The following is a 25563-nucleotide window of genomic DNA, read 5'->3' as shown; positions in this document are numbered from 1 at the left end:
CTTAAAGACCAACTAAGTCAGTTCTTGGTATGAGCTTTCGTGTGCATGCACACTTCTTCAGATACACAGCTGTTAGAGACATTAACCTGTAATGCTAGTAAGGGTTACAATTTATCACCAAAATTTAGCAGTTAGGTTATGGAGATAGCTAGATTAGACAACAGCTGTTTAATACTTTTGCTTGCTTGTTTACGGCAGTGGACCATATAATGAACTTTAGCAGTCTAGAGATGTCTGTTGACCACAAGAATAATATAGAGGCAGCCTGAGGTGTCTTTGTGGTCAGAAGAGTCTAGATGGCATCACTGTCCACTAAAACCAGTACAGTGGTACCTCAGGTTAAGTACTTAATTCATGCAGGAGGTCCGTACTTAACCTGAAACTGTTCTTACCCTGAAATAGCACTTTGGCTAATGGGGCCTCCTGCTGCTGCCACGCCGCCGGAGCACGATTTCTGTTCTCATCCTGAAGCAAAGTTCTTAACCTGAAGCACTATTTCTGGGTTAGCGGAGTCTGTAACCTGAAGCGTATGTAACCTGAGGTACCACTGTAAATGCAACCAAGAGTGAGAAAAAGACACATTTTCCCAAACGTTAAATTGTGGTTGGCTCGTTAAATTGTGGTTTTGGCAAGCTGTTTATCCCACAATGTTTAAGAAAGTTGTAGTTATTAGTGGCACCACCACCACCATCAGCAGTGAGTCTATTTTCCATATTTTTGTTTATTTAGCTCTTCAAATCAAGATCATTTTAGCACTTTGAAGTTAAGTCTTTAGATTATTCTTTCAAATGCAATATATGTATTCATTTTCTGCTTTAGGGTTGCTCTCTACAGCACAGCAGACAGGATGTGTGGGTGATACGCTATATTTGAAAGAATACGTGGAGGAAGTTGCAACACTAATAGTGAAATCCTTACTCAGAAGCACAGTATGTGCATACAGCGTTGTTGCCCAAGTCGATTTGCAAGACTACATTTTTTTAATCCTACTTTTGACTAAAATAGAAGATAAAATCAAGTTAATTTGGCAGTTTTGCAAATTAAGCTAGGGGCATGAGTGAATCTTTCAGAGGATATCCTTCAAAGGATATAGATCAGGGGTAGACAACCTAAGGCCTGGGGCCAGATGCAGCCCAATCACCTTCTCAATCCGGACCGCAGATGGTCCGGGAATCAGCGTGTATTTACATGAGTAGAATGTGTCCTTTTATTTAAAATGCATCTCTGGGTTATTTGTGGGGCCTGCCTGGTGTTTTTACATGAGTAGAATGTGTGCTTTTATTTAAAATGCATCTCTGGGTTATTTGTGGGGCATAGGAATTCGTTCATTTTTCAAAAAAAAAAATATAGTCTGGTCCACCACATGGTCTGAGGGACAGTGGACCGGCTCCCTGCTGAAAAAGGTTGCTAACCCCTGATATAGATGGTTAATGAATGAGTTCACATAAATACACAACAAACTTGCCTGTGCTGCTGCTGATGTTACATTTGTCTACCACCCTTCATCTGAAAATCTCAAGGCAATATGCAGCATTAAAATACAAAGTAAAAACACAAAATGTATAATAAGAACAAGAACAAAACAACCCAATAACCCCACCCTACCCCTCCCATGAAATTTAACTCCCAGGGACTAGACAGATGGATGCGGCAGACTGGGGATTCCCTATGCCTGTATTAAAGTGCAGTGAAAGCAGTTTCAGCACACATTGTTGTATCGGAAGATTTTTTTGTACCTGGGACAAAGACAGTGGATCTGTGTTCGCCTTATCTCCACACTTAGCTTTTTAAAAAAAAATTTAAGACACAGTAGTATTCTCTGTAAAGTGCCAAATATAAAAGTGTTTTATATAAGATAACAACCTCATTTTTATCTAGTTTTGTCAGGAAGTACAAAGCTGCAGCCTGCAGGGCAGTGAGCTCTTCAGGAATCCTGAATCTCTGGTTGTTGTCAGGCCCACCGATTAACTGGACAAAAATATTATTCTCCGATTAAAGGAGTAGCTGAACATTCTCCTACCAATTAGATAGAGCAGAGCTTGAAATCCAGACTTCTACATGCCGCTTTGGAGGTGGACAATAAGATTTCTGCTCTGTCTTGAATCCTCAGGGTTGCCATTCTTAGCCACCTTGAAAGAATTAGTACTAAGTCTGATTTTTGTTCAGTGGACTGCTTCAGTGAGTCGTAGAATTATTTGCTGTAATAGGAGCCCCCCACCCACCCAGCATAGGCTTATTTTCTACTTGGCAGGGTAGCTAATCAAAAGAAACTAAAAGTGCTGCAAGATTCAACATAGAACCAATGTGTTTGTAATAAGTAATAAGTGAAGCCGTAATTTAAAAAATGATTGGCTTGAAGATGTATTAGTAGGTTTTTCATTTGAAACTGACATTGCTGAAAAGGCAAGAACTATTTATACATTATACATAACATGAATGAAAAAGTGAGAACAAAAGGTTTTCAATGGGTCTCTACATCTTCCAGACCTGCAGCAGAATTCAGCTGACAATGTGAACAATAAAGAATTTTAAACTAGCAAGTAAATGACAGCGGGTTGTCGCCCCCTCCCCTGGCCAAGCCATTAGGATAAAGCTTTTCAGAACTTTATCTCCATAGAAAGTGGTAGAATGAGCTGACCGTGATGCCATTGCTTTCTCTGAACACCTAAAATGTATATTCAAATCTACCTATACCGATTTTGCAGCCAGTGATACGGTACTTAAAACTGATAGGAACTGCTGGTAATGCAAAGTTAAATATAGCATGACTTTACTTAAATGTTAAAGGAAACTTTGATGGGCATCAACATTTATCAATAAGTCTCACTCCAGTAATTTTTGTTTGTTTGTTTGTTTTAAGGTCTTCTACCAGACCAGAAGTTGCTAGCATAGAAGCTATAGAGCAAGACAACCAACAGTGTTCACAGAAGGCTATTGTGCAGGCTCGTTCATCGCAGGTGACACGCCTTACAAGTATTATTTTGGCTGAAGATATTTGTAAGTAGAGCAATATTCTTCCCATCTTATTTGGAGACGTGTATGTTTTAGATGACTTTGTTGTAAGTTAATTCTACGCTATTCTTTGGTTGAAATGCTTTATGCCCTGCACCCATGAAACTCTTGATGGATACACTAAGTGCAAAAATATACTCTTCTAGCTGTGTGTATTTAAAATTTGTAACAAGCAAGGGAAAAGAGGGAGACAGAGAATGGAAGCTATGCATCATCTTGCCCTCCTTCTCATTCTTCCAGCATCCTTTCTACATTGAGAAATGGGAGGCTGAAAGATTGACATGTGTCCACAGAGGAAATAGTAGAAGTGAGGAGGATACTATTGAGGGAAAGGAGCAAGGGGGGTTTTGGGGGAGGATTGTATTCTGGAGAAGAAGCATAGAGGGTTGAAAAGGAACATACTGTACATTCAAAGTCAAGAAATGCTAATAAAATCAAAATGGAAAAAAATGGATGAGACTTGCAATACCTTACTGTTTAAATTTTGCATTTTGCAGCAGTTTTTAACTTGCTCGTAGAATTTGTATTTATGGATGGACTCAAAGGATGTCCACAACTTATATTTGCTTGGATTGATGACTAGTGTTCATGGTAGGGATTTCCAAATTGATAACTGAAATGTATAGCTGATAACTATGGCAGTTCTTTACTGAGTTAGTTTGTGTGCCTAGTGAGTATTCAGCCTGAAATTATGCACCCTTAAGCAGAAGTGTGTCCAGCTCAGTATGGCTTACTTTAAAGTAAGAAAATGGAGTTGGTTGTACATTAACAATAAATGGATTTTGCATATAATAAAACAAATTGCACTAGAAAATACACTTTAATGAATATGTTAGCGATGACCTTTTGAACATATATGAAACTGCCTTATATTGACTCCACAATGACTGGTTATAGCCCTTAAGACTAGGCAGCACAGATTGGCCATGGCCCTTTTTCTGAGATCCCTTTAACTGAAAATGTGTGGTATTAAGCCTGGGACTTTCTGTATGCAAAGGATCCTCCTCACTATTGCAATCAATAGATAAATAATTGCATCATTATTTATTTTTAGTTATTAATAAAAAACAAAAAAATCAATTTGTTGGCATATAAGGTTACTCTTGTATGATAGTTATAGTTTGAGTTTTTTGTTTTTAAAATGGCTGGCATTAATTTAAAATGTTGGCGCTTAACATTAAAGTATAAGGGTACATGAAACTTATTTTCCTCATCATTGAGTAAATGGAGAAAAATTCCACACACCTGAGTTGGATGGAATATATTCTAGATCAGAGGGTATTTTTGCCAGACAGACTCCAGCCCTGGTATGTCCCCTGCCTTTTGAACTTAAATATGATAAAATGGCTTGGAGCCAGAGGGTTAATGACAGAAAGGGGTCCTGCTCCTCTCCTGACAGCAGCCTCATGGAAAACCTGTCGTGGGAGTTGTTGGTGCCCTCCCTAATGGGATGGACTGTGGTTCTGAGGAAGAAGGGGGATTACATTCCCTATAGCCCCAGTTTACCTCGGTAAAATATTACAATTTTCTCTGGACTCTGCTTGCTTTATTCCAGTTTCTCCACTAACACAGGAGAGGTACTTTGGGGTGAGGAAGAGAAAGGAAAATCACATTCCATCAACCCTCTTTCACCAACACTTGTCTGGATCCAAGACGACAAATAAAACAAGTCATGGAGGTTACCAAAAGCTAAAACAGCGGATATTTTTTTGTTGGAAACATATTGAAAGCTATACAATACCAGCTCCCTTCAGTTTTGCTATTATTGTATTTAATTGCATATGTTTCATTTTGAACAAAACCATCCACTGCTATTGAGGGATAATGGCATGCTTTCTCACAAAGTTTAAACCAAGCATTAAACTATAAGGTGTAGTGGTTTTTGAGGTTGAACCTATCTTGTAACTTGATATTTTCCTGTATCTCATCAAGTAACTGGCCAAGTCCTTCGCTGCGATGCCATAGTTGACCTTATTCATGATGTTCACATTGTGTCCACCACAAAAGAACTGTATCTAGAGGATTCACCATTGCAACTGAAAATTCAAGCTTTAGATTCTGAAGGTAAGACTATATCTCTTTTAACGTAAAATATTCATCCAGACAAAGAGCTCTTCCTGATGTTATGTTGGCCATGGCCACACATTTCCCTTCCTAAATCTACCGCTGTGTATCAGTAGTCTCAGCTTGAAATTCCTATCTGCATAAATGGGCTTCTAAATTTGCATTTTAATCATATCAGTATTTCTCTTTAAATTCAAAAACCTCCATCAACGGGGGGGGGGGGGAGAATCACTGTCTCAGTCTAGTTTTGGGGTCAAGTGTCTCCTAAGAAAGCCATACAGATAAAATACCTGGCAGAAGGTATCACACACCCTAACTCAATTCTGTGCTGGATCACATGCCTCCTGCTACCTTCATAGGCTGCTGTGGTGTGATGTGAAGTGCACCAAAGAGCTGTCTCCAGGATACTCAATAAAACAGCTCTGTAGCTCACCTGGAGCACGTGAGGTTACTCTCTCTTTGCATCAGCCTATTGTGGGTGGTGATCCTGCTTATCCCTAGGCTTGGGTTCTCTGAAGGGAGCTGTCTTGTGCACCCAGACTCAGCACTAAGCCGCCTTGCTTCTCCCCTCCCTGTCAAGTAGTGGGGAGAAAGGACACAAAGCTACCTTTTGCAAGTAGAAGCAGCAAACTGGAGAAGTCCCGCTTGTTACTGTTGCTTGCAAACTCCAGCCTTGTTTCTCCCATCCCATCAGGTGTCAGGAAAGGGATAAGCAAATTGATGTTTTGCAAGCAAAAGCAGCCTGTCAATCATGTGGCATTATGAACATATCATGTGATATGTTTGGGCAGCTCTGTGACTTTAGCTCGCAGAGCTGATCCTGCTAAGGATGTGGCTCATGGAACCAAAAGGGTTCCCCTGCAGTAAAGCAATATACTGTACTTGCAGAGATGTCATTGGGATCAACAATACCCCATAATATAAAGTACATAAAGCTGCAAGACCTATGTGTGGGGCCTAAACATAAAACAAAATACTGTGACAGTAACAAAACATATGAAATAACTGTTACAGTTGTATTAGGACTGCAAAGGTCATGACTTGTGAGTTACCTATAATAACAAATCTTACAGGCCATGCAATCATAGCTGACGGTATTTGAGTAGCCTTAGAACTGCAGCTGACATGCAGGTAAAATGTAGTGGGAGGCATTCCTTTCTGTATTCAGAAGCTCTAAAGATGAGAGTAAAAAAGAAATGAAGGAAGTCTAGCATTTCCATGGCTAGTCAATAATATCCATATTTGCACTGGATAGCAGAGATTCTGTTTCATGAATTGGACTAATAGACATATGCTGGTATCAGTTCAAGTAAACCTAAATTTTGAGGGGAGTTGAACTGTCTCCTGGGTAGATTGTTCTTGCAATACATGTGCTGTAGGGGTGCTGTGGCCAATGTCACAGCAAGCATTTCTCATCTCTTAGTGTCTGCTGCAGATTTGCAGCTTCAGCACTGTTCCGCTTCTCCCCTGCTAAAGAAAAAAGCACACTATTTGATTTGTTTTTACTTTACATTTCAGCAATACTGAGGGAAGATTTACCTTAGCTCCGCAAAGTTCAACCAAGTGTTATGAAAACAACCAATTATGATTGTACATCTTGTATAAAATACCCTTGGGCACTTAGAATTCTATTTTCTGTGGTAGATTGCTTTTTTAAATAGAAATTTTAGGATGGAATGCCAACCCACAGCACTCTACTCTGTACTAGGAACCCATGATTGAAAGGTGTTTGTAGTCTTTGATACACTTAGATGCACTTTGAGGTGGAGGGTGGTCATAGAGTGCATGTGTGACTGCAACAACATTTTCTACTGATTTTGCAGTAAAATCACGCTATTGATTATGCGCCAACAGTGAACACAACTGCACATTCATTTTTAATTAATCAAAATAATTTGAAAATAGAGAGAAGTGAAGGATCAATTCCCATATTTGTCAGAGGTTTGTCTTAGGTTTCTGAATTTGTGTTATCAGTTAATTGTAAAAACAACCTTATTTCAGGCTTAGTTTTTGGTAAGGAAGGAGGGGTTGGTTATTTATTTATTTCTTAAAATTTATACACCACTTGATTGTAAAAGAAAACTCAGACTGGTTTGCAGAAAGATGCAAAATAGAAAAATAGAGAGAAATTAACAGAAATTCACTGCAGCTGCACCGTCCATAAAGTTTTTATTGTAGGACATTTCCATTCTTTTTAATTGCTTTAATTCTGGCCACATTGTTAGATAGACAACATTTGAGACATAGAATCTTTATTTACTTCCATTTCCAAATGATAGTTTGATAAGCTAAAAAAAAATGGTGCTTTTTTCTTTTTAAAAAAGAAAGTTAATTACAGGTAAGCAAACAATAATTCATATTAAAGTGGTGTCTTTGAATTGATGCTATTGGGAGATGAAGACTGATTTCGTGACTGATGGGTTAGCCTTGTGTAATGATTTTAAATTCCAATTCCTCATTGATATAATAGCTTTTAATGAATGTGTATGCAATAGTAACAATATACCTGAAGCAGCGTCTCCACCCCCATCGTTCAGCCCGGACACTGAGGTCCAGCTCTGAGGGCCTTGCTTCTTTGTATACACAACTATGCAAATGTTCTGCTTGCTTGAGCAGTATGAAATTGAGCATGCATGTTTTTATTGTATGATATCCTATTTGTTTTAGATATCACATAAGTAGCTAGGAAAATGGGGTCATCTTGAACTATTTATAGCCTTATCTACCCACTTACCTATAGCAGGAATAATGCAAATTTTAAAATTTCAGACTGCATTTGCACATTATGCTTCTGTGGATTGTTGAACGCTTTGCACTGTTTAAGTTGCATTAAATTAAAAACAAACCACTATTTGTGATATAGTTAAGCTGCAATTCTGTGCCTGTGTAGTCAGAAGCAAAGACCTATTAAATTCAGTGGGACTTGCTCTCACGTAAGCATGTATAGGATTGCAGTATGATTGGAATTTCACATCCTATAGGGTCAGTTATGAACTGATGACATTAACAAAGGCAGCCTCAATTCAGACAGTTTCCACATTACTTCTAATTTTCAGTAGTTGCCATTTGTATTAAACTTGCGTCCAACATGTATGTAATCTCGGCTTCACTGATCATAGAATGTTTTATACAAATTCCTTGTTTCTGTTTGATAAATGAATGGTGACTCAATCGCTTTCCCCCCAGTATATGAAACTTAACAATAAGAATAAAATTCTAAGTTTCTGAAATAGGCCATCTTCTTTTGTAAATATATGATTCTGGTTCCTTTTCATTTTCTTATGCTGCTGCTTATTGTAATTTCCAAACATTTGTATTTCTGGGCAGAAAAGTTATTGATTGAGCTTTATTTATTTATTTTTTTATTTTTACTAAAGTTGTTGAGCTTAAAAAAACGACATTTTTGAGCTATTTTTAAGGAAAATCCTTGAAAACGACACTGCCATGCATCTGGACATATAGCCGATTTCCACCCAGACACTGCTACCAACTGCAGTATTCTAGACATATGGCAATCCTAGGTGTAGTTTTATGGCTGATTACCAAAATGTGGAAAGATTCTATAGCTGTTCTCACATTTGATACTTAGTTTCTTGAATTATTTTAAGGAAACACCTTTAGCACTTTGGCGGGACTTGCTTTTGAGTGGACAATTATGAAGGACCCAGAAACTAATGGATTCTCAGATTCCCACAATGCACTGCGGTAAGCATCGTTAAAATTGTTTCATTTGTTACTTTATGCATAAAGGACAACGGGCAGGGAAATAGCAAGCACCAACTTTGATCTCCTGTTCCTGTTGGCATTGCCCCCCCCCCTTGGGTCTTTATTTCTTGTGTTGTGAAGACTTTATTGGGGGGGGGGGAGTCAAGGCAACTCGTGATATAATATTTAAAGCAATCAGCCAACAAAAACATACTGAAAACGAAACATTTCTCAAAGAGTTAGGGATAGCAGATAAAATTTCATAGAAAACATCATTGATAGGCCAACTGGCAGCAAAAGAGCATCAAAGGTGGCTCAGTTCAGGCTTCTTTAGGCAGTGGAGTCTACAACCAAGAATTCATAGAATTGTAGAGTTGGAAGGGACCATGTGGTCCAACCTCCTGAAAAGGAAATTTCATCCATGTTTTTAATAGAACAGTAAAAAGAACTGCAGGAATCTTTTGCCCAGCATGCAGCTTGAACCCATGACCCTGAGATTAAGAGTCTGAGCTATCCCATCTCTCTCAAGGTCCATGGAATGGAGGGAATACTCCCTTGGGTGAAAAATTGCTCTCTCACAGTAACCCTGCTCAACTCCTCCAGCAAAGTAATCCAGAGGGGAGAGATAGAATTGCATACAGAAATTATAGATAGATAGCCCAGGCCTAGTGCACCCCACCCACTGTGTTTTTCAGTCCTTGGCATGACACAAAATACAGGAAATTCATTGCATCTCTGGTTGCTGACGGGCTGTCTTCAACTTACTGTATCACAAGTTGTGCAGGCTTGAATGCTCATGTTCTTATAAGTAGTCTTTTATCTTGCTGATTTGCAGTTAAAAACTGAACTTAACTAAAGTACTGAACGTGAGTTAATTAACTTAGATTTATAACAGTTGCATGTTCCAGTTGGTACTCTCAGCACACTCATATGCCATTAAAAATTACTCATAATTAAAACAGAGTCGGCTCAATAATACATGCTCCATGGATTTAATCCACAGAGTAGCAATAAACTAAGGATAATGGGTTGCCTCAAATTGTGCCCCCTTCCTCTGACAGAAGCCTCTTCAATCCAGCAGAGGATTCTGCCTGCTGAAAGGGGGACAGGTGGGATCTTCACAAATTGGGTTGTTCTTCTGCAGCCCCCCTTCTGCCCCCCACCTGTTTCTAAGGACTCGGCGATACAGCTGCAAATAAAACGATTAAAGTGTGTTTTAAGTGCAATATACACACTAGATGATGATGGTGAGCCTTAATAAAAATTCAATGTATTTTTTTAAATGCTTTTTTAATAAAACACATTTTCAGAACGTTTTTTTATATAGATTCCACCAAAGGGTCCCTTATTCCTTTGGAAAATGTCTGAGGCATGAAGGGGGCTGCAGGGAGAAGAGGGGAAGTTGCTTTCAAAAATTCTCAACTTCCTGTAGCATAGAAAAAGACTACATGTTTGGTAAGTTAAAAATGGTTTTCAAAGGCTAGATTCATGTGCTTTTCCATACAGCAGCAAGAAAATATAGACAGTATAACTTAGGTTCCAAAATGGTAAGTGTTTTTAAATTATTTGTAAAGAAACACAAAGATGGCTTGCTTAGCCCATGCAGTCTAAGCTTGGAGCATCCATCTTAGACATTCTTACTGGTCGTGTTCACGTGGTAGAAAGAGAGAATTTAGTAACTCTTCCTCCCAAGGTGAGGGGGAGTGACCTATCTAAACTTTGCAGGACAACTTACTCTGTGGTCTTAACCCTTTCATGCATTAGATTTAGGCTATATGATCCTACACACGCTGTGCAAAATTGTGGAAAGCAGTACACATATGTTGCATTTTGGCTTTCCCCAGTGTTTACAACACTTCATTGCTTTCAGACAGATTTTTAGAGTTTGAATTTCCATTTTGGTTAAAATGCCTCAGTTTTAAATCCTATCCAAGAGCACTGTCTCTTTGGATATTTTTCATTTCATTCAATGTTGCAGCTCTGCTATTGATACTGACTCTTTGAAAATGAGTCTTCAATGAAGCTGAATCACTTTGTATATCCCAATTTGGTTACAATCCATCATAATAAATGAAACAACAGGCATTCCATTTGTTTAATTTTCTTGGAGCCTCCAAAGTACTTTTCTGTTATTTTGGAGTTTCTGACCATATTCAAGAAGTACGCAGAACACTAAATCAAATTTTTCTCATATAATTTTGCATATTAGAGCCAGGTAGAACATTAAACTGATAATCAGCAGCAAAAGGAGCTGTAAATTTAAACTGTACTTCAAGGCCCTAATTTTAAGGAGCGAGGCGCAACCACAATTAAATACCAAGGGTTGAATTCAGCATGGTGCTAAGGAGATTGTTCCATTTTTTAATTTTTTTATTATTGTCTAACAGAGCAATCTTCCTTTTCCTTCCCCCTGTGTGCTGTTCTAGGGTTTCTCCTGGCCCTCCAGAGTGGATCTGGAGGAGTCACAGGAGAAGCAGGGGAAGCCCCATTGCACTAATGGGATTCAGCTAATGGAACAGGGTAGTTGAATCCAACCCTAAGGTTAAATATGTGCTGAACTCTCTTGCATTGAAATCATGATGACAACAACAAACTACAACAACAATTAATAATAATAGTTTTATTCTGCACTTCTACCAAAGTTCAGTTTTCAGGATAGTTCATGTGATGGGTTAAGGGGCTGCTTGTGCGTAAATGGCTGAGTTCTTAACTCCTGCAATCAGTTTCTAAACTCTCCCCGTCCGCGGAGCCATGGGTGCATGGCTACCTCAATCGCTGGCAGAATCCGTCAGTGGGCGCTTACAGAATTTACGCCAACATAGGAGTTCCTTAACGGAAACCCTCCTTTTGGAATCTCTGCATGACAGTTTCCTGCGCGGAGTGGGCGTCCCCAGCGGAGGTCCTGAAACCTCTCCGCTGTTCTCACTGGAAGTATCTTGGAGCCATCCCTCCGACTGAATTTCTGCGGGAACTCTCTCTCTCCCCCTGCTGGTTCCTTGCTCAGCATCCGAGGGTCTCCTAACCTCCTTGAGCCCTTCCACCACCTGACTCTCCGATGGCAGTTCCCAGACATCCACCTCCCCTCCAGGACCACGCCTCACCCCGTTTCCCCCTCTTCTCTGGGTGGTGAGGCTGGGAACCCCCTGAACGACTCTTCCTCATCTTCGGATGACTCGAAAACCGCCCTCCACCTACTACTGTCCCTTCTTCCCGAATACTCTTCCCCCTCTGATTCTTCTTCCTCTTCTTGTCCTGATTCTGGGAACCCCTCGAACTCCCCTTCTTCATCAGTGGTGCCGAAGTGTTCCTCCCAGAACCTAGCCAAGGGCTGAGGCTTCCTTGGGTACCGGAAATGAAACGTTCCTACTAAAATCTCATCATCAACCGTTTCTGCCAGTACCCAGGTATCTTCGGACTCTGGTTCCCCTTCCCATGCCACTAAGTACTCCACCTGTCTACCCTTCCACCGAGAGTCGAGTATTTCTGCTACATGACTACTGCTTTCCCTCTCTTCTACTTCCAGTGCCGCGGGAACCTCACCTTCACGTCCCAAAGATTCCCGCCCCTCCCGGTACGGTGACAGTAATGACCTATGGAATACTGGATGCAGTTTCATGTTGTCTGGCAACCTGAGTTTGAAGGCCACCGGATTGACCTGTTGTATAACTTCGAAGGGTCCCAGTCGTTTTGGTCTCAATTTCTTGCACCCGCCCTTGAAGGGCAACCCTTTTGTTGACAACCACACCTGGTCCCCCACCCTTATGGTCTCGCCTTCCCTTCTGTTCCTATCTGCCTACTTCTTGTATTCTTCCTTGGCCCTATCCAAATTCATCTTGAGCTGTTGATGTATGGCTTCCATTTCTTCCACGAAATGTTCCGCGGCCGGTACACTCCATCTTTCCCCTCCTTCCCCTGGAAAGGCCCTGGGGTGACACCCGTAATTGGCCATAAATGGACTCATGCCCGTGGACACATTTTCCGCGTTATTGTAGGCGAATTCGGCCAGGGCCAATTTCTCTACCCAATCATTCTCTCTGTCATTTACATAACACCTCAGGTATTGTTGCAGAATACTGTTTGCCCTTTCCGCCTGCCCGTTTGTTTCCGGGTGTCTGGCGGTCGAGAAATTGACCTCTACGTGCAGTAAGCTCATGAGCTTCCTCCAGAACCTGGACGTAAATTGTTTCCCTTTGTGTGAGACCACCCTCAAGGGGGCGCCATGCAACCTAAAAATGTGTTCTATAAACAACCTGGCGGTTTCTTCCGCTGTTACCGCATGTGAGCAGGCTATAAAGTGGCACATCTTGGTTAACTGGTCTACTACCACCATGACAGCCGTTTTCCCCTTGGATTTGGGCAAATCCGTCATAAAATCTATGGAGACTGCCTCCCATGGCCGTTCTGGTGTGGGCAATGGTTCCAGCAACCCCGCCGGCGCCGCCCTTTCCCCCTTTGCTCGCTGGCAGTGGTCACACCCCCTTACATACTCTCTTACATCTTCCCTCACCTTGGGCCACCAGAACTGCCTGATAACTAACCACATGGTTTTGTGCTGCCCAAAGTGCCCTGCGGTGGGGCTGTCGTGTAGTTGTTTGAGTACTCTACCCCTCAATTCCCCTTCCGGTATGTACAATGCCCCTTTGTAATACAACGCCCCATTCCTTTCTTCAAGCCCCCCTGTGTTCTCCTCGGCTCTCCTGAGCCCTCTGAGCTTATCTTGGGCGTATTCATCGTTCTCTGTCCCTTCTACCAGTTCCCTTTGCCCCACCAATGCTGCTCCACAAACTCAGTGGTCCTCTGGGATGATATGTCTTTCTTCGGGCGCTCCCTCCCCCTCCATATACTCGGGCTTTCGAGAGAGAGCGTCCGCCCTGACGTTCTCTGGTCCCGGTACATAGCGAATCTCAAAATGGAATTTGGATAACTCCTGTGCCCACCTCACTTGTCTCTGGTTCAGTACTCGGGCCGTTCTCCAATATTCCAGATTTTTGTGGTCCGTGCACACCTGCACCTTGTGCTGCGCACCAATCAGCAAGTGTCGCCACCGTCGAAAAGCTTCATGAATGGCGAGCAGTTCCCGGTTGTACACTGTGTAGTTCCTTTCGGATTTGTTCAACTTCCGCAAGAAAAAGGCACACGGTCTCCAGTCTGACTCGTCTTTTCCCGGCTGGAGAAGCACCGCCCCTACCGCGCGATCAGAAGCTTCCGTCTCCACCCTCATCGGCTTCTGTAGATCTACGTGCAAGAGCTGCTCCTCCGACGCAAACACTTTCTTTAGCTGTTCAAACGCTTGCTGCGCCTCTTCCGTCCAGGCGAATTTCTTCTTACTACTGAGACAATCGGTGATGGGCGCCGTTAAGTGGGCAAAGTTTTTGATGAACTTCCGATAGAAGTTTCCAAACCCCAGGAATCTCTGCACGTCCTTCCTGGTTCTGGGTGTCTTCCATTCCAGTACCACTTGGACTTTACTGGGATCCATGGCCAACCCCTTGTCTGACAAACGGTACCCCAGGACTCCACCTCTCTGGTATGGAACTGGCACTTCTCCAATTTTACCCACAGCTGGTTTGCTTGCAGCCTGCTTAGGACCTCCCTGACATCTCTGACATGCTGCTCCTCGTCCTCTGAGTAGACTAACACATCGTCTAAAAAGGCCACACAGTTCTTATAGAGCAGAGGTCCCAGGACGTGATGCATGAAGGACTGAAAGCAGGCTGAGCCCGCCTGTAATCCGAAGGGCATAACGAGATACTCAAAGGCCCCCAAGGGGGTGAACATGGTGGTCTTCCATTCATCCCCCTTCCTCATCCGTATCAGGTTATAAGCCCCCCTCAGGTCCAGCTTGGTAAAAATCTTTCCCTTCCTCACCCTGGTCAGAATGTCGTCAATCCTGGGCATGGGAAAGGCCACTGGTTCTGACACCGAATTGACGGCCCGGAAGTCCACAACCAACCTGGGTTTTTTTGAGTCCTTTTTGTCCACAAAAAACACTGGGCTGCCCCCCACCGCTCTTGACTCCCTAATGAACCCTCATTTCAGGTTCTTGTCTATAAACTCCCTTAACTCCTGCATCTCCCTGTCCGACATAGCGTACAGTTTGCCCACTGGTAACTGGGCTCCCGGGAGTAGATTAATTTGACAGTCAAAGGGTCTATGCGGGGGCAGTCTATCTGCTTCCTTCTCGCTGAAAACATCACTCAGGTCTGTGTATTGTGGTGGTATTTCACCCTTTTCTCCCACCACCATCCCTGCCAGACCTGCTCTAGCCAACCCCTGAGTTTCTCTTCCCTTGCAGTGTTCTAGGCAATGAGCTGATCCAAAAGAGACTGTCCGCTGGTGCCATCCCACTAGCGGGTCATGTAACGCCAGCCAGCTTATCCCTAATATGATGGGCGGCCCCGCCAGAGTGGCTACGTGAAAGGCAATGACTTCCGTGTGCCTTGCCACCCTCATTGTCATGGGGACTGTTTGTTGGCTCACTTCCCCTCCCAGAAGTTCCCTCCCATCAATCGTGGTCACCTGCAAGGGATTACCTAAGGGCAGCGTCTGTATCTGATGCTCTGATGCAAACTCCTTACTCATAAAATTGCAGGAGCTGCCTGAGTCTAACAGGGCTTTTATCGTGAGTGGATGTCCATTGGGGAGCTCTAGCAGTACCTCTACGACTAGAGCCACTCTTGGGGGTTCAGGCTTGGGCACGTTCACTGATCCTTGGCCTGGCTGCTGTGCCCTGTCACTGGCAGCCAGCCGTTGGCTTTTACCTGCTCCTTAACCCCCTCCTCCTCACTCCCAACAGCTCCCACCATTCCTTGCCATCCCTTCCTTTGTGGGCACACTCTGGCAAAATGTCCCGGCTGTTGACAGAGGTAGCATTTTTTGGCGCTCTTTCCCTCCTTCTTCTGCCCTTCCTGGACGTTTGAAATGCCGTGCACGCGCGCAGTACCAATCTCCATTGGTTCCGCTGGCGGGGAAGGTTGCCCTGGCATCTCAGGAATGCGGAAATCACTCCAACGCTCTCCTCTCCCTTCCCGCTTCTCCAGAGCCCTTGCCTCTTGGCGTGATCCAATCACAAGAGCCGATTTAGTCAGCTGATCCATAGACTCCGGCCGGGGCGCGTGGGAAAGTTCATCTTTCACCGCCGGGGATAGCCCTTCTTCAAACAGCATTTGAATCGGGTCCGAGCACAGGTCCCACCCCAATTTATGTATGAGCATGGTAAACTGTGTCCAATACTCTCGGACGGACTGATTCCCCTGTTTGCATGCCATTAACTGTGCGTACCACGCCCTGTTCAATCTGGCTGGAAAACATCAAATCCATCGCGATAAAGAATTTCCTCAAGTCCTTTAGGGCATCATTATTCGATGCCATCAGGGGCCTCACCCATTCTCTAGCTCCCCCCTCGAGGTGCCCAATCACAAAAGCCACTCTCGATTCCTCACCGGCAAAGTCATCAAACTGCAGGTTGAGTGCGCATTGCATTTCTGTCTTAAAGGCTTGGTAGTTTCTTGGGTCACCCCCGAATTTCTGTACCAACCCCGGTACCTTCCTTGCGATGGGGGTGGGCTTCCCCTGTGCATCCTGAGCTCCTCTCCTCGAGACGCGCCGTTAGCAGTGCCAGCTGGTGTTCCAACGCTCTGTTTCTCTCCTCCAGAGTTGGTCCCGCCCAAGCTCCTCCCGCTGCTCCGTCTCCAGTTAGGTTGCTCATGATGCCTCTCTTTCGCACACGCAGCATCGAAGACTGACGGATTGCTGTGATGGGTTAAGGGGCTGCTTGTGCGTAAATGGCTGAGTTCTTAACTCCTGCAATCAGCTTCTAAACTCTCCCCGTCCGCGGAGCCATGGGTGCATGGCTACCTCAATCGCTGGCAGAATCCGTCAGTGGGCGCTTCCGGAATTTACGCCAACATAGGAGTTCCTTAACGGAAACCCTCCTTTTGGAATCTCTGCGTGACAGTTTCCTGCGCAGCGTGGGCGTCCCCAGCGGAGGTCCTGAAACCTCTCCGCTGTTCTCACTGGAAGTATCTTGGAGCCATCCCTCCGACTGAGTTTCTGTGGGAACTCTCTCTCTCCCCCTGCTGGTTCCTTCCTCAGCATCCGAGGGTCTCCTAACCTCCTTGAGCCCTTCCACCACCTGACTCTCCGATGGCAGTTCCCTGACAGTTCATTAACAAGTATAGTATTTAACACAATAAAATAATATATGATTAATTACTAAAATAAATATGCAAATTTAAACAGCAGTAGCTCTATTAAACTTCAGGGGGGAATGAAATGCATAGGCATTCACATCATATGCTACCAAAGCCTTGGGAACATAAAAATGTTATCAGCTGGTGATGAAAGAATAGTAAATAAGGGACCTGGAAAATATACAGAGAATGGATTACTCTGTGACTGGGTGCCATAAGATAAAAGGCTGTGTCTCTGGTAGCCAACCTGTAAGGAGCTAAACGTGGTTGCCATTCTATATGTTAGCTCCTTTACGGGCCACTTGAGAACAAGATTAAGAAAGCATTGTTCAAATATATGTCACAGCAACTTCATTGGAGCAAAAGAAATTATCGTCCTTTGCCAGCATGCAATACAGGAATTTATGGGGAATTAGCAATAAATGCAATGACTCCTTGGGCTAGCTTGTGCTTTTAAAAGAGGGGAAGGAAAGCTACCAGTCAGTATTCCATTATGAAATGAACAAATTAGAATAGGACTGATAGCATCTAATCAGCTGACTTGAAAAGAGAGAGTTAATATTATTTCTGTTCATCCAGATTGCTTCTTTGCTGTGTACAGAAGTGCCCCTTGTGCTATCTTTCAATATAAAAATGTTCTATGGTCAGCACAGTGGTTTCCATTTCTTAACTTGGCCACCATATTCTGAAAGAGTTAGGAAGTTTTCAGATATCCATAATGGGTAGTCCCATGAATAACACAAGACAGAAGTTTAACCTGGACATTATCAAGGCATTGCTGCCCCAGCAAGATCATTCAGCTGCTAAGTAATGGAAGATACTCTGAACAACACATGTCACTTGAGCATTCATAGGTCAGACTTGATCTGTAGACTTTATAACTAAGGAGGACCTGCAATCCCATCTAAAGTAAACCTAACACAGCATTCATAGGTCAGACTTGATCTGTAGACTTTATAACTAAGGAGGACCTGCAATCCCATCTAAAGTAAACCTAACACACTGCCAATCCTTTGCATTTTTTAGGTGACATTCCCCCTTCTTCATAAAAAATACAGGTATATGAATATCTAAAGTTATTAACTCTTTTTACAGCATCCTGAAGTTCTCAGAATCAACCTATACACCGCCTTCCTATATATTAGAGATGGAAAAAGTTGCCAGACAAGGGGACATTGTTTTAGTATCGGGCATGAAAACAGGGAGTTCGAAATTAAAAGCAAGGATACAAGAAAGTGTTTATCAGGTAAGGTACTTTTCTGCAGTACATTTATTATAGCAGTCTTCCAACAGGATGCTTTTTCTCCTCTTACAGCTATTGCCCGGTAATGGAAATAAGGTGATACTGATAAGCGAAACATATACTGATCACAAAGCACAATTCAAAAAATGTTCTGCAGAACCAACAAATGTACTGTGGCATAAGCTGCTGTAGGCAAGATGCATGAAGCAGACAGATGCATGTATAATGTGGATGAAGGAATCGTTTACTGCTTTGTGTAGTGAGACTGAAAGGTGACATACCATTGAATGTTGACAGTCACCTAAATGGGTTTCTGCATTCATTTCATTTCGCATGTCCCAAAACTGCAAAAAAATATACAACCTGTTTTCTGGTACTTGTAAAATTTACCTGGGATTTTTGTCAACATACACATATAAATGTCAACATTCACCAGATAATTGCTAGAAATTAGAACAGACACCTCATTATTCCTCTGCCCCTTCCCCCCTTATTATTGCCATTGTTTGTATGGTTGTGAACAGTCTACATTTCTTTTTACTACTTCGGAAATGTCTATACATAAACATTTGGGAGATATATATATATAATTTTTATTAATCTAATTTTTCAAGATAGCCTACAAAAGAGAACCATAAAACAAATATAAAACATCAGAAACAAAAGCAATTATTGTAGCAACAGTAAAAATACAAAAAACAACAACACAGTAGATATAAAAACAGTTAAAATTCTGGGCAATCTTTTTTTTTTTTTTTAATGTCTAAAATGTGGTTCTCTGGTTAACCCAGTCACGTGGCGCCTTATAAATAATAGGAATTTTTATTAAGAAAGCCTACAGGTGGCTTTTGAATGGTAAGAGCAGTTCAACAATGCAGCCAATTACATTTAAAAGGAGCTATCCTTTGCTATAGGTCTTCAAGCAGAGGCTGCTGGAGAGGTTAGATTTCTGAAATCCCAGTATCAAGCAGGGACATAGCATTTGATGGCTTGTAAGGTCTCTGCTGACTCGATACTCACCACTTATCATTGCTATAGGCTGCAAGAACTTTGGAAGTAGGGACTGACACACACCAGGACTGTTGAGCCTGTTGTTCTCCAGTGTTCTTTGGGGGCTACTGCCAATATAATTTTGCTGGTTTTGCTCAGTAAATGATGTTGTAAGTGGAACATTGAAGAAGCAGTTAACAGGACTCCTAGGCCTCTGGGTTTGGTTTTTTTCCAGGGATTAAAAACTGCAAAATGATGCATTGTTTTCTGCATATTACAGTTCTTCAGGGTATTCAGATGCCTGACAGATAAAAATAGGTATCTATTACAAGTATGGATTTTGCAGCACCAACACCACTGTGGCAAAGTCAGCAAGATGCTACTCAGCAATATTCTTTTCATATCAGCAGAAATGTATGTGTTAAGGGTATATGCCATTTTAAAAATAAAGAAAATTAACTAGGACTCAAGTGGAAAAAATGTGAAACACTTGGGTATTTGTATCCCAATCTGAAAAGACCTTTTTCTTTTCTTTTTCTTATTACTATTCATTTCTGATTGGAAATAGATTTAAAGGAAAAAAGCATAGACTCTGAAGATCCCCCTCCTTTGGACCCTCACAGTGCTGTCTGGGAATATCTAGACCAGTTTTTTGCACAATCAGCCACTTGATATTCAAAGGTTATAGTCTAAACCAAGTTGCTTAATGTTGCTGAATAATGTTCCACCATAGCCTTATATATATTTTTTAAGAAGGTAAAGACCTCTGTGCATCTCTTTCAAGGTGCCCACCCTTTTTAAAAAAAGTTTATGTATATGCATACAGTTGTACAAACAATATTCATTAAGTGGGTGGGAAAACTAAAGTAAAAGTTGTGTACAGGAAATACATGACAAGTGAAATACCATGTCTGGGTGTCCCATTGAAGATTCCAGATCGCTGTAGGCTAACCTAGCCTGCCACGCATCAGCCTGGGCTAGTGGCAAGATTTTAGTCTGAAAATTATTCACCTGTATTGCATCATTTTATGAGCATAAGCCAACAGGTGTTAAAAAAATCTCATGAAAATGAATAGATTCACTCATACTTCCATGTGTTACAGCCTTTACAATCCACATTTACTGTGCATTTTGTTGCAATTGCAAAGCAAAGCAGTTTGGGAGTTGTTCTGTAATAAAATAGATTAAAGAGGAACTAGATATGACCTTTTATCAGACATTTAAAGTGTTGAGGTTTTCAACCACCCGGGTGCAAAAATTGGTGTAAGACTTGTACATAAGATGATATGGGAGTCCAGTGCTGTCTTCTCAATATTTTAAAGTTATTTTAGTCTAAGGCCAGTGAAATCTTCAAAGAGAAAGAAGTGTTGGAATGAAAACCACTTTCTGTTCACATTTTGCCAGTTTGTTTAATGGTCCGTTTTAGCAGTTTTTCTTCAGAATGGCTAGTTCAGTGGGACAGTGCTGCAGAATTGCCCTCCTGACACACCAGTGTTGCTGCTGCTTACCTGGGCAGTGTGGGGGTGGGATAGGGCAGCAATAAGATTGACGCTGTACAGGCCCACCAGCGGCAGTGCCCGATTGACCTGACCTCGCTCTCACTCTGTTTTGCACACTGGTGTCGAGAGAATAACTCTACAGCAGGCATAGGCAAACTCAGCCCTCCAGATGTTTTGGGACTACAACTCCCATCATCCCTAGCTAACAGGACCAGTGGTCAGGGAAGTTTTCTAAATTTTAGATGAAAATTAGTGAGTTTTAAAGTTTTTTTAAAGTATTTTAGAGTCATATGATCAACATTAGAACTCCGAAAACTCGACTCTCTATAACTCCACACTCCGGGAAACTCGACAAGCCTGAAACACTTTTTGGCTTTGAAAAAAGAAACAAAACATAAACACGCACGGTATTTTCGTAAAAAGCTAATTTAATTTACAGTAACAATTATGCTTATAGACTATTACAGAGCAGTGAATATATAGCTCTGAAAAGACTGAAATGATATTTAAATAAATCCTAAACTATCATTAAAAGAATAAAACATAAAATATTGCTGTCGCACAGTAATAGCACTTTGATTAATAAGTGAAATAGCTAATTTAAGCTTACTTTGAATAAGGCTGAGGGTTCATTAAATAAAAATAATATCTCAAAGTTAATGCTTTAATACAGTTAATAAAGTTAATACAGTATGCCTAATACTGTATGTAAATACTGTAATACTGTATGTAAATAACGGGCTTTAATTGGGTCTTACACCCTAAAAATATTTAAGTATTTGAAAATAACTAATACAGTACCATAGTAATATAGAAATACAGTACTAAACTAGTACTAATATTTCGAAACTGAAAATTTAACATTCTGTATGTATTTAATTCTCTATTTTATAAAGATTTTTAATATCTGACAGTGAGTTTGGAGTAGCCCAATGCAAAAATCCTGAGGATCCATGTGGATCCGAGCTTTGTAACCACGTTTTTGCACCACTGTGACCCTAGGCAACAGTGGGTGCGTGATTTTTTTGGTGCAAGATGTAGCCATGGACATGCTATGTGATCTGATGGTGAATTTGGGGTGACCCAATGCAAAAATCCTGAGGATCCATGTGGATCTGTGCTTTGTAACCACGTTTTTGCACCACTGTGACCCTAGGCAACAGTGGGTGCGTGATTCTTTTGGTGCAAGATGTAGCCATGAACATGCTATGTGATCTGATGGTGAATTTGGGGTGACCCAATGCAAAAATCCTGAGGATCCATGTGGATCTGTGCTTTGTAACCACGTTTTTGCACCACTGTGACCCTAGGCAACAGTGGGTGCGTGATTTTTTTGGTGCAAGATGTAGCCATGAACATGCTATGTGATCTGATGGTGAATTTGGGGTGACCCAATGCAAAAATCCTGAGGATCCATGTGGATCCGTGCTTTGTAACCACGTTTTTGCACCACTGTGACCCTAGGCAACAGTGGGTGCGTGATTCTTTTGGTGCAAGATGTAGCCATGAACATGCTATGTGATCTGATGGTGAATTTGGGGTGACCCAATGCAAAAATCCTGAGGATCCATGTGGATCTGTGCTTTGTAACCACGTTTTTGCACCACTGTGACCCTAGGCAACAGTGGGTGCGTGATTTTTTTGGTGCAAGATGTAGCCATGAACATGCTATGTGATCTGATGGTGAATTTGGGGTGACCCAATGCAAAAATCCTGAGGATCCATGTGGATCCGTGCTTTGTAACCACGTTTTTGCACCATTGTGGCCCCAGGCAACAGTGGGTGCGTGATTTTTTTGGTGCAGGCTGTAGCCATGGACATGCTATGTTATCTGATGGTGAATTTGGGGTGACCCAGTGCAAAGATCCTGTGGATCCATGCTTTGTAACCACATTTTTGCACTATTGTGGCCCCAAGCAACAGTGGGTGCGTGATTTTTTTGGTACAGACTGTAGCCATGGACATGTAATGTGATCTGATGGTGAATTTGGAGTGACCCAATGCAAAAATCCTGAGGATCCATGTGGACCCGTGCTTTGTAACCACGTTTTTGCACCATTGTGGCCCCAGGCAACAGTGGGTGCGTGATTTTTTTGGTGCAGGCTGTAGCCATGGACATGCTATGTTATCTGATGGTGAATTTGGGGTGACCCAGTGCAAAGATCCTGTGGATCCATGCTTTGTAACCACATTTTTGCACTATTGTGGCCCCAAGCAACAGTGGGTGCGTGATTTTTTTGGTACAGACTGTAGCCATGGACATGTAATGTGATCTGATGGTGAATTTGGAGTGACCCAATGCAAAAATCCTGAGGATCCATGTGGATCCGTGCTTTGTCACCACGTTTTAAATGGGGAGGGAAGGAAAAACACAGAAGGGACAAGAAGCACAAGAGGGGTGTGCGGAGAAGCAGCTGGCTAAGAATGCAGGGGAGGAGTTTAACGGGGTGGGGGGGAGGAAAGGAAGGCAAAAGTTTCCCCCCCCCAAGCCAGGCCCCTCTCTCTCTCTCCCACCTGCGAGTCCCTATAGCACGGAGAGGAGGAGGTGGTGGGCTGGAGCCTGCACGCAGTGTGACTAGGAAAGAATTAGAAGGAAGGACTCGATCCTTTCCTTAACCCTCTGCTTGCCAGGAGGGCAGGGGATTCCCTGCTCTTTGTTGAGTTTGAGCAAACGCAGCAACAGAAGCGGGTGGGCAGTAAGACCCTGAGGCAGAATGCAGGAAAGCAGCAGCTTCCGCCTTCCCTCCGCCCTCCCGCCCGATCTTATTTTTGCCTGATTTTTGCCTATTTTTGCCCCTGCGCTCCGGCGAGTCAGTTCCAGGGACCACACATTCGCTCAATAACACGCACAGACATTTCCCCTTACTTTTTAGGAGAAAAAATCTGCGTGTTATAGAGCGAAATTTACGGTAATAATGTTCTTAAATTATTGGGGGGCAGAGCCCCCCCAAATGAATTTTTGAGGGGGCTCGGGCCCCCTCAGGCCCCATGGAGTCGGCGCCTATGGTACAGTGTCATCCAGGCGTGGCGCACCCATAAGGCAAGGTGAGCCAACCGCCTCAGGCAGCAGGTTTCTCCTGATATAGTCCTCTCCCCTTGTTCCTGATGTAGAACTTCCCTGACCCCTTCTTTACTGGTGGGGAGTCTTGGGCCAGCCCTGATGTCACCAGACCCCATCATTTGCAGCTCCTTTTTCCTAGCTGTCCAGAAGATCTCCGGTTAGGCTTGGCTTTTAAGTTTGCATTCCAGAATGAGAATTCTAGCTGAAAGAATGCGTCATATTAATTGCTTGCTTGTTAACACCGGATTTACCTCATTCACTGATTGCTTGAGTGCACATACATTTTCAGTGCTTGTAAAATTTCAAAGGCAATCATGCAGATTTGTGTATAACTAACCGTAGTATAACAGAATAAACAAACAGAATATGATCTGATAAGGGCTTGACTGCTCTGTCAATACGTATTGATAGATACTACCATGCTAAGGTCATTGTCTTAACTTTGTGCATAAGTTAGCACAAAGAATATGTTCATTGCATGGTGTTCCTATTTTCCATTAATCCAGAGTATGGCCTTAGGAGAAGTTAACACAACACAGTCATATTCATGTGAGAGTAGGCTGCCCTTTAGGTCCCCCAACCCCAGCTGCTTAAGTCTTTAAAAATCAAACATTACTTTTGACATGTACCTTGAAAGAAACTAGAAGCCCCTTCAAATCTTTAAATGCTGGCAATGTTAAACCTGCTCCATAAAGGTAAAGGGTAAAGGTAAAGGGACTCCTGACCATTAGGTCCAGTCATGACTGATTCTGGGGTTGCGGCGCTCATCTCGCTTTACTGGCCGAGGGAGCCGGCGTACAGCTTCCGGGTCATGTGGCCAGCATGACTAAGCCGCTCCTGGCAAACCAGAACAGCACACGGAAACGCCTTTTACCTTCCCGCCGGAGTGGTACCTATTTATCTACTTGCACTTTGACGTGCTTTCGAACTGCTAGGTGGGCAGGAGCTGGGACTGAGCAACGGGAGCTCACCCTGTCACGGGGATTCGAACCGCCGACCTTCTGATCTGGCAAGTTCTAGGCTCTGTGGTTTAACCCACAACGCCACCTGTGTCCCTTAAACCTGCTCCATAGGTCTCAGTTAATTACCTGGCCATCATTGAACTAGTTAATGTTTCTGAATACACCATGTTAGTTATCTCTGCAGTAGCATTGCCCCAACGAAGATAAATGTGAAAAAAATCAGGTTCTCTCAAGAACACCTTCACTGGGGACATCAACAAAAAATATGCTTTTCCCATCTGTGACCTTACAAGGAAAAGACTGAAAAGACACACACACATAAAACCCACATTCTGCCTTTAAAACTCATTCTTTCCCTCAAAGAATTCTGGGCAATATTGTTTTTTAAGGGTCCTGGAAATTGTAACTCTGTGAGGAATAAGCTACAACTGCCAGAATTCTTTGCGGGAGAGAATGTGCTTAAAAGGTAGAATATGTACACAATCATTATGCGTGTGTCTTCTCAACCTTTTTTTTTAAAAAAGGGGAAATTAACTTTTGAAATTACATAAAATGCAATTTATCTTTTTTTTGCAAATCAACTCTTTGTTGTTATTTAAAGTTGGCATGTATCTTTCTCTTTTTCAAATAATTCTCCAGCATTTTTCTCCACACTTCTTCCTCTGCTTTCCTGGCTGAGCTGACTTGAGCAAGTAGAACATTTTCACTAGAGATGTTAAGGAATCCCTTCTCACTGTGTTCTTTATAACCCACATGTGAGGTCAGAGAAAATTGAAAACCATACTTCATTCATCCACATGGCACTGCAGAATACCCACATGGCAATACAAAATAC

General features: G+C 42.5%; 1 protein-coding gene across 1 annotated transcript in view; it reads left to right on the top strand.

Annotated features, from left to right (window-relative positions):
• Positions 1-25563, top strand: part of NUP210 (nucleoporin 210) — a 95012-nt gene that overhangs the window by 5966 nt on the left and 63483 nt on the right. The window contains exons 2-5 of the mRNA XM_083726897.1: positions 2861-2997; positions 4945-5076; positions 8685-8781; positions 18069-18219. Coding sequence (XP_083583023.1) covers positions 2861-2997; positions 4945-5076; positions 8685-8781; positions 18069-18219 — 517 coding nt within the window. The remainder of the gene's footprint in view (positions 1-2860; positions 2998-4944; positions 5077-8684; positions 8782-18068; positions 18220-25563) is intronic.

The sequence above is a fragment of the Podarcis gaigeae genome (assembly GCF_964106915.1).
Source record: "Podarcis gaigeae genome assembly, chromosome: 2".
NCBI lineage: Eukaryota > Metazoa > Chordata > Lepidosauria > Squamata > Lacertidae > Podarcis > Podarcis gaigeae.
The sequence above is the reverse complement of the archived record's forward strand: the minus strand, read 5'-3'. Positions and strand labels throughout refer to the sequence as shown.